The sequence below is a fragment of the Hydra vulgaris genome, chromosome 06 (assembly GCF_038396675.1).
Source record: "Hydra vulgaris chromosome 06, alternate assembly HydraT2T_AEP".
Classification (NCBI taxonomy): Eukaryota; Metazoa; Cnidaria; class Hydrozoa; order Anthoathecata; family Hydridae; genus Hydra; species Hydra vulgaris.
In genome coordinates this window covers 55118948-55129014 of record NC_088925.1, presented here as the reverse complement: position 1 = coordinate 55129014, position 10067 = coordinate 55118948, and the positions used below count along the sequence as shown (strand labels likewise).

At 29.7% G+C, this 10067-nt stretch overlaps 1 protein-coding gene across 1 annotated transcript; it reads left to right on the top strand.

Moving 5' to 3' along the window:
• Window positions 1-295: 295 nt before the first annotated feature.
• Window positions 296-763, top strand: LOC136081515 (uncharacterized). Its single transcript, XM_065798837.1, has one exon. The coding sequence runs from the start codon at window positions 296-298 to the stop codon at window positions 761-763; it is 468 nt and encodes a 155-aa protein (XP_065654909.1).
• Window positions 764-10067: the final 9304 nt, after the last annotated feature.

The following is a 10067-nucleotide window of genomic DNA, read 5'->3' as shown; positions in this document are numbered from 1 at the left end:
GTGTAAATCAATCGACAATTGGTCGTCAGTTAAAAAAAATGAATATTAAATATAGAAAACGTGAAAAGACTCCAAAATACACTATAGAACAACAAATCAAGGCAAAGAAAAGAAGCAGGAAACTAGTTAACCAACTCTATAACACAAAATCGCTTCTAGTCATCGATGACAAAAAACACTTTTGTTTTGCAGGAGACAACATGCCTGGAAATTCTGGATACTACCCAAACAATAAAAAGACATACCCAGAAAGTGCTCGTTTTAGAGGAAAGAGAAATTTCCAAAAAAATTATTAATGTGGATAGCCATATCTAACCGTGGTATGTCCGAGCCATTGTTTCGCACTTCCAAGGCTGTCGCGATCAATTCATCAATCTATATTAATGAATGTTTAGAAAAACGACTTCTTCCATTTATTCACAAGTATCATGGAGACTTTAACTATTTATTTTGGCCAGATTTAGCAAGTTCTCATTATTCTAAAGATTCTCTAAATTGGATGGACCAATATGTCTATTACGTTGATAAAGAATCCAATCCCCAAAATGTGCCTCAAGAACGACCAATTGAAAATTTTTGGGGACGTTTGGCACAGAAGGTTTACGAGGGAGATTGGCAAGCCTCAACAGAGCAAGTTTTGATTGATCGCATTAAACTAAAACTACAAGAAATTGATTTAAACTTTTTACAGTCGCATATGAAAGGCGTCAGAGCAAAATTGAGATCAATTGCAGGTGGTGGTGTTTTTTCATATAAAAAATAATATATTTTTATTAAAAGATAAATGCTTTATTTAAAGAAAGTATAATAGTAGTTTTTTTTTTTTATTTAAAAATAAGTTATTGACGTTTTTATTTTGTCCGATAACTTCCGCATCACCCGTTAAAGGACGAATCACCTTTTGGCTTAAATTGATCCTTATCAAAGTTTAGCAAGTTGTTAAAATGCTTTGGTGTTGATTTACAAATGAGGCAGCTTTGGGAAGGTTTATTGTCAAGTAAAAAATTTAAAATTTTTCCATTAAATAAAGTCGGAAAGAACAACAATGATATATTAACTTGCAACTCTTCTCCAGTATTTGTTTGATATGGAGCCAAGTTTTTGATGCCTTCTTCAATTTGTTGGATGGTTACCTTAACATTTTCCATTGTTTCTTTAGTAAATTCCAGAGACAGGGGGCGCACAAATCGAAAAGATTGAGGAGTAGGATTTTTCCATAAAATTTGTCCATCTAACTTACTTCTTAGCTGTAATGGTGTCATGGTAATTGTAAATAATGAGTGGTCATCTATTACTGAACCAGATGATGACGCCTGGTGGTATTCAATTTGACCAGTTGTATCATTAGCACCATATGCGAAGATCGTTTCATCATCAATAACACTTTTATTTTTCATCTGGACAACATTTCTTCTTTGCTTGAGAGACTTCAAAATATGTTGGAAGGGTGTTGGCATTTCTACTTTTCATTTAAACTCGTAAATTTTGGTATGTATTTTTTGTTAATGAATTATCAATAAGAAGATTTAATGCCTCATCTGGCGTCATCTTAATTGGTTTCTATGTACTGGTTTTACTAAAAAGCTCCTCTGCATTATCAATATTATCGATGACTATCTTAATCAATTGTTTCAGGAATTTACATCCTTTTCTATGTGATGCTATTTGAACAGCTTTTAGTAATACATGAATGCAATCTTCAGAATCTTCGGCTATTTGAGTTGCCGCCTGATTTTGCCTCCTTTTGCACAATTCTTCTAATGATTTTGATGGTCGTCCTCTTTTTCTTAATGGTGATGTTTGGCATGGTTGAATAAAATACTCAGGAGAGATCATAAATTGTTCAAAGTAAGTGGGATGATGGCGCAATAGATTTGTAGAATCATAATTCCTTAATCTCCAATGTCGTGAGAAATTACTTTTAAGATTATTCAAATCTTCTTTTAATGCAGTAGTTCCACTTTCAGTTATTTTTTTATTGTAAAATGGTTCAATCTTTGTAATGCATTTTGAAAAACTGATTTCAAAATTTTCCAAACTCAAATTTCAACAAACTTGTTGCTGCTGTAATTTCACTATTTTCGGTCATCATTAATGACTTTTATGAAATGCGCAATAAAAATTAATTACATGATCCTTTAATAAAATCGGTTTAGATGAATTTAAGAATTCAAATTCACCTTTCATTTGGTACCAAAATAATTGATACTTTTTGATACTATAAAGAATGCAGATCTTGTAAAGCCAAAAATATGGTAATAGCCCCCAATTCCGTATCTCTAAATATTTCTTAAAATGTTTTATACGTGGAGAAATATAGATCTGATCAGTTGCAATCAATTGCTAAGAATCACATTTGCAACTATTAAATATGTGTTGTGGGAAAAGCTTCTACTTGTTTGCGCAAATTTTTGGCAAGAAATATCAGAAATTTTCATTTTTTTAAAATTAATAAATATTAATTTCAATAACCTACAATATCAATACCGTGAGAGATATTTTCAAAGTTCGTTTAGCTACAAATTTCTATAATCCCTAGTTAATAAAAAATCATATCTAAATTGAAAATTAAAAAATTGTGATTTTTGATTTTTGTGATCAATTTTTATTATTTTATCCCATAGTGCAGTGGTGCAAAACCTCAAAAAATTGGCCATAATTCGAAATTTTTCAAAAGGTTATAAAACTAATTTTTTATTTATTTTTAACTAAATTATACTGCTTATATTATCTAAAGATATATAAGTTAGTTATTTATGTTTATTTACAGGAGCGCTAAACGGATTTAAAAGACATCATTTTTGTAATGAACTTTTATTAAAAAAGTGCAGAATTTTAATTTCAACTTTTATTGTTTATTTTTCATAAACTAAGTTTGTTTGTTTTTAAAAAAGACTTCTTATAAGAAGTCTTTTTAAATACAAATTTTAAAGCTTTAAAAGTAACGTAAAGAAAAAGTTAAAAAAAAAGTACATTAGAAATAACTTGCGGTACTTGAGTAATCTAAGGTACTTACAACCTTTAAAAGTATAACCAACCGAGGCATAACGTAACGTAAAACATTTAAGAATTGAAACGTAATTAAAATACGTCACAAATATAAATATTTTTACGTTTTATTACGTCTTTTTTTTTTTTTTAAAGGGTAACCAAGTTAGACGTAACGTAACGTTAAAAAATTCTCTTTGAGACGTATTTTAGTTACGTCTCAAATCTAGATTTAGTTACGTTACATCTCAATTGGTTACACTTTAAAAGGTTAAAAAAACAAAACAATTGAGACTTTAACGTTGCGAATTGAGACTTTATTTTTTTTTCGTGACAAAGTAACCAATTGAGACGAAGCTGTTTTACAATAAAAATAAAATAAAAGATAGTAATTAGCAATATGGCAATGATGATCAAACATTTACTGCATTTTCATGTTTTTTACTTAATATTTAAATAATAGTTAGATAATGTAACCTTGTTACCAACTGTAACCGATGGAGACGTTACGTAACTTTAAAATGTTATAGGGGTAATATTTTTATCGTTGTTAGAGTTCCTGTTGTTGTTGTTGTTGTTGTTGTTGTTGTTGTTGTTGTTGCTGTAATTTTTTTTGTTATTATATTATTCCTTGTGTTCCTTTGTTATATTAATGTTAATATTATTATTATTATTATTATTATTAATTTTATCATTTTTATTAATAATATTCCTATTGTTTTTATTATTAACATTATTACTGCTCTTACTGTAATAATGTTATTATAGTACTCTCTAATTTGAATTTTCTAATTTGAAAACCTTCATATTTCGATTAAATGCTAAAACACACTAAAATACGACCATAAAAAGTCATAATTTACATTATTTCTAACTCAAATTATAAAAATCTTATGTGCAGAAAGAGAATGCATATTGGTGGAAATTTTTTGAAAATGCTATTTTTTTAAAAATGCGATAAAAATCTTAATTTTCGAACCAGCTTGGTTTTTAATTCCGACGGCCACCGAACTGCGAACGGCTGCAATAATCGCAAAACCTTTAAAAAAATCAAACGGATTAATATTTTGCATCAAAAAAAAGAAATTCATTTTTAATAAGCAGGGACAGTTTTATTTTATCGACTCATGTAGTAGTTTGTAGATGATTTTTACCTTTTTTTATATATATATAAGCAACAAACACAGACTCTAAAATTTGGGGTTATTTCATAATTAAATCATTTCTAAATTTATAAAGGTTTATCAGAAATATAAAGTAGATCTAAATGAAGTTTTTTTTAGAGTATATTCATAAATATATCCACTAAAGTTTTTTGGAATTGCAGACGTGGCGCAGTGGTTAGAATTCGAGCGAAGAACCAAGAGGTCTGTAGTTCAACGCCAGCTCAAAAAGCGACATTGGTAAGGAAGGAGGCGTGAAGAATGTCTTATTACAGAGCCCCTCTTCCGTGGTGTTCTGCAATAAGACCGTAAGGACTTCTAAGAGCACCTTAATAACCACACACACAAAAAAAAGAAATCGTTTTCAGTAAATCATATTTCAGTTTAATTCTGTTATTCCGATGTGATTACAATTAGTTAAATGTTGGAACATTCCTTGATATCCAGGGCTTTGCGATTTAAGTAGGTTTTTAATTGATATTTATTGTTAATGTGTTTTTACGGTTTAAAGTGAAATTGCTAATGTGTTTATACTGTTTAACGTGTTAAATGTTTATGCTTATATCAAAAACAGTCGAAAATTGCGTGACGTAATTTATGGACGACCCCAATGATGCAATATTACATTTTTGGTATCCGCAAGGACATTGACTGCTAAAACAGTTGCCAAAAAATTATGAGTCATTTAAACTATCTGATATAATTTATATGATTAAAGGAGTGTTTATCAGATATAATCTTTTATTGCGTTTTATCATATATAATCTATTGAAAAAAGATGGTAAGGAAAGCTGTTCAATCTTTTACTATAGGTTGTGGGCACCCTAATAACCTTCTTTTTGTTGCGTCGGAGTCCAACCCAAACAAGGATGATCAGAAAAATAAAATCTTATTCAATTAAAATAGTGCTTTAGAATAAATTTGTAATTTTTTTTCAAGCGATAGTTTGATTTTACAAGTTGATTATCGGCTATCAGTTGTCCCGGAATCTTGCAATTGATTTTTCACTACCTTCCAGACTAGCTAGAGCTCTAAAACTTCCAGCATTTGTGTAAATTTAATAAAAAGACATTTTAAAAATGTTTTCAGTGCCAACTGGAGAACTCCACTTTTTTGAATCTCTTTTTTTTTTATTTTACTTTATCTTTCAGACTTTACTTTAATTTTACTTTATCTTGACAGCATTTGTTTAGTCATGATGAATATGCATGTTAAATTTGTTTTCTGGGCAAGGGGGGGGGGGTGGCTCGTACCCTTATTTTCTTTTTCTAATATTTTTTTTTTCTTTAAAGTTGGGGTTTATAACTTTTTAGAAAGAAATTTTTTTTTCATAAAAGCTTTGAAAAGGCATTTAAATGCCTTTTCAAAGCTTTTTTTCAAAAATTAATTATTTAGAGACAACTTAAAAGTTTGTAAATTATACGAGTCAGGAAACCAAGATAAAGGGAGCAAGTTCCAAAGAATTTTTGAAAGAACTTTTGAAGCTTAACAAATAAATCAAAAAATTCTTTTTATTTATTTGTTTTAGTATTAATTTTTTGTCGGGAAGAAATAGGTTAGTGGCCCTGATAAAAGTTTACCGTCAAGGAACTGGGCGTATTTGTAGCTATGCTGTTGCTTTTCGTTTCTCTTGTTTAGCGTGGACGTTGTCAGGGCCGTCTCAAAGAGATCTCTCATGGGGAGGAGGTGTCGTATGTATATTTTGCCAAATAGAGACACACACACAAATGAGGTCATCAATATTTGACATTTGCCAACTATACTTCAAAACTTCACAAATGTGCTAACTCAAATGCATAAATAACAGCTTGGGGGAGGGGGGCAGAAGGATAACCCCTACACCCCCGTCTGAGATGGCTCTTATTGGCCCTGGTCGTAACAACCACTCTAAAAGAAATGAAAATTAGTTTTTTTGTTTGTTTGTTTATTTATTAATAGCTATTAATGTCTGGAATGAACTAATTTACTAATTTCAATTAGTCTATTCCACACAACATTCTAGTTCCAGAACTAACTATTGTTTTGGTTAGATTGGTTGTTAACAGCGCTGAATAAAAGAAGCCAAAATACAAAACTTAGAATAAAATAGCAAAATACAGAGCAATTTCCTATGCAAGAACAAATAACTGATTTAAATAACATCAAGATTAATTAAAAAAAAAGGAATTAAAGATAAAAAAATGTAAAAGTAATTAACTTGAAAAAAATTTATAACTTTTCATAACAACAACAGCCACTTGTTTTAATTTATTTAATATAGCTAATTTAGAAGGGTCAAAAAAGCACAAGTTAAAATTTAAAATTATATGGTTATTTCATCATATAGATGAAATAATATCAAGTTCTTTTTTTTAAGTAAATTTTTGTTAGTTTTTTTACATTAAATTTTCAAAAATTTAAACTTCAAAAGTTAACAAAAGTGTAAACCAAATTATTTAAACAACCAGATTCCAATCACATATTTAAAATCAGACCCGTAGCAAGCTTTTTATTTTTGATTGAGAATTTAACTTTTTAATTTAACAACAAAAAAACTCTTTAAATACATCTTGAAGCTCCTAAACCTCGCAACCTCGGCCAATTTGCTTGAGGGACAGTAAATTTTGCTTACACTCGCCCTGCTGTAGTGAGGCCAATGATGCTACATGCAGATAAAGATATTTACATAAATAGTTCTAAATTTTTATAAGCTTATATAATTTAAATTTCATTTATATAATTTATTTTTAATAAAGATTTGTTATTACATTTAAAATAAAAAATTCCTACTTAAAAAATATCATTTTATTTGTAAATTTAATTTACATTTGATAGCATGACTTTTATGCAATTTATTTTCATATGCAAGTTTTTTTTTAATATAACTTTTTTTTAATTAGTAACTTTTATTGGTAAATGTAAATTACAGTTTGACGAACTTTTATATTAGGTAATGTAATTTTCAAAAGTAATTAACTTTTAAATGTAAACAGCTTTTTCATCTGACTTTCATTTTACATGTAAAAGTAAATTACTTTTTGATGTAATTTTCTTTTACATAACTTTCTTTTGAAAGTAAAAAAATCTACATTATAAACTAAAAGTCGTTTCATAAAAAATTAATTACTTGTATGGAAATGTAAATTTACATAAAACGTTTAAAATTACTTATGTAATTTACTTTTTGATAAAAATTAACTCGTGTAAGTAAAAAAAAAGGAAGTAAAAGAGCCATCCCTGGCTTGAAGTGCTTACGAACTTTTCACAAAAATTATATGACGGAGAAAGAACTGATGTGTTTTCGGCTAATTTAAAACGATTGGCTTATCTTGACAAAGGCCAAACAAACTTACTCTTCTGACAATTTGCTAAGTTTTCAGAAAAGTTAGTTTGTTTAGCGTTTGTTTTAGGATTGCCAGAGGTTTTATCATCAAGATTTCAAGCAGTGGCGGATCTGATCAATATTGTGTTACCCAAAGTAAGAGCTGGTTTAAACCGCGTAAAAATAGGTAACAGTAATGCTATAGACGCTGTGTTTTAACCGCACGCTGCAAAATCTAATTTAGTGTGTTACAACTGCAGAAGGAAGATGAACTGCAAACATCTTTACTTTCAATAAGGCTGCAAGCAACCAATGTTAGAGATGGAAGTTACTGGAAGAGAAATGATGAACTTTATAAAGCAAGGTAACGATTAAGAGACAACTTAGAATTGCAAATTATAAGAGTCAAGAAACCAAGATAAAGGGAGCAAATTTCAAAGAACTGATGTTCAAGGTAAAAAACTAGACGAAAAAGAACTTTTGAAGCTTAAATGCCCCTTCCAAGCAATCAGAGAGTGTTGACATCTTGTCAAGATAAGAATAAATGGTAGTATCATCAGCGAACAACGTTACCCTAGATGTGAGTATTTTAAAAAGATTGTTAATTTTAAATTAAAAAAAGTATAGAGCCAAGGATAAAACTTTGAGGAACCCCTGAAGTAACAGGAAATGAAGAAGAGTGCTGTCCATCGAGGACAGATTTTATACTACAATTGATAAGGGATAATTAAATAATCCTAAAGATGTTAACTTGATAAACCGTAAGAAGAGAGCTTATGGAGAAGATCGGCAAGCCAACCTTTATCAAAAGCTTTTGAAATGTCGAGAGCAATAGGCTTAACCTCTTAACATCTATCTAATGCAAGATAAAACCTATCGGTTATTAGCAAACCAGTTGTAGAAAGTGAAGACCAAAATCTATATTGATGATCAAAAAGTAAGTTATTAGATTCAAGATGAGAGATCAGGTGGTTGTTAATTAAAGGTTCAAAAATCTTGCTTATGATAGAAAGAAGGCTAATGGGACAATAATTAGACGAGTTAGATCGGTCTCCAGAATTTTTGAAAATAGGGATAATAGATACCACTTTCCAGCAGACTGGAAAACAAAACTCTGATAAGCACTTTTTAAATAGTTTTGAAAGTATAGTTAACAGCTTCGCTGAACACTTCTGCAAGACTACAGCAGGTATGTTTTCCAAAAAGAAAATATATTGACAGTATACCATAAGCTATTTTTAATGCACTTGGCCTGTTTATTCCATGAGAACTAAAAAGCAAAAATTAGGATCTATAAAAATACTGTCTTGAGAACAGTAAAAGACACTTAAAGACTGTCTTAATAAAAAGATAAAATTAAAGAAAGGTTTTCAAGATTTAATTGAAAGAGAATATATTTAATAGCATTGGTAATATAAAAATTACAAACATTATCTTAATTGATGTTTTTGGGTTTTTTACAAAATAAACTTTTCAATGACATCATTGAAATCAACTCGTTTTGCTGAATTATTTTCAAAATATAATATGACAAGATGATTTAAGCGATCTTGACCGGCTGTACTTCTTTGCAATGATTTTAATTTATTTGCCAGTTTGCTAAATGATCTTTTTGCTGATGATACAGTTACTGGTATTGTACAAAACAGTTTAATTGCCAGACAAATGTTGGTAAAAATGCCTTGAAGTTGTTTGTCATAAATTGAATTCAGAAGACGAAAGGGAGAATTTTCAATCACAAAACTGTTTTGATTAAGTATTTTACTAATTAAGTCTTCTGACAAATCTTTCTTGTATGCATTTACAAGTTTGGCTGCTTTTAAATTTAGGTCTACATCCTCGTATTTCTGCAAATTCAAAATGAGTGAGAATAAATCTCATATTACATTGGCTTCTTCAAATCGCGTGCTTAAATCATTAATTATAAAATCCCACACTGGGTAAATTACAGAAGTTTTGAAATCTTGATCTGGTTCAGTAAAAGAATTTCTTTTTGTAGGAAATTGAGCTTGTATTCAGCAATAACTTTTGCAACAACTTTTGCCTCTTGAATAATTCTTTCCCATGAGTCACGTATGTGAGCTATCTCCTTCACTTTATCTTGGATAAGGATTGTTTCAACAGCATGGGATATTCCTTTGCTTTGTATGACGACGTTCTTCTTGTCAATAATTGCGATTATTTTATGCCAATGACTTGTCGTAAGTAGACCTTTTTAAGCTGTGTATTTTTTCAAGCCATTAGCTATGTTTTGTGCTGAAGGTGTTATTTCTAAAAGTTTTCGCTGGAGAAAAATATCTAACACAGCGAGTACGCATGGATAATGTTTGGTGATTGCTCGAATGGCTTGAATTCTTTTACTCCACCTTGTTTCTGAAAGACTTTAAAGAGATAACGGTATGTATTTTTTCAACACATCCCATTGAGCAGGACTCTGAGAGAACAAACAGTAGAAGTATGCTTCCAAAACAGTAGAAGTATGCTTCCAAAAAAGGTTATTACATTAGGATTGGGCTCCACATAAAAGAAAATAAGGCAGACTATTTTTTTTTTAAATGCGGACCTTAACACCATTTGTTTTACCACACATATTTGAACCATTGTCATAACCTTGT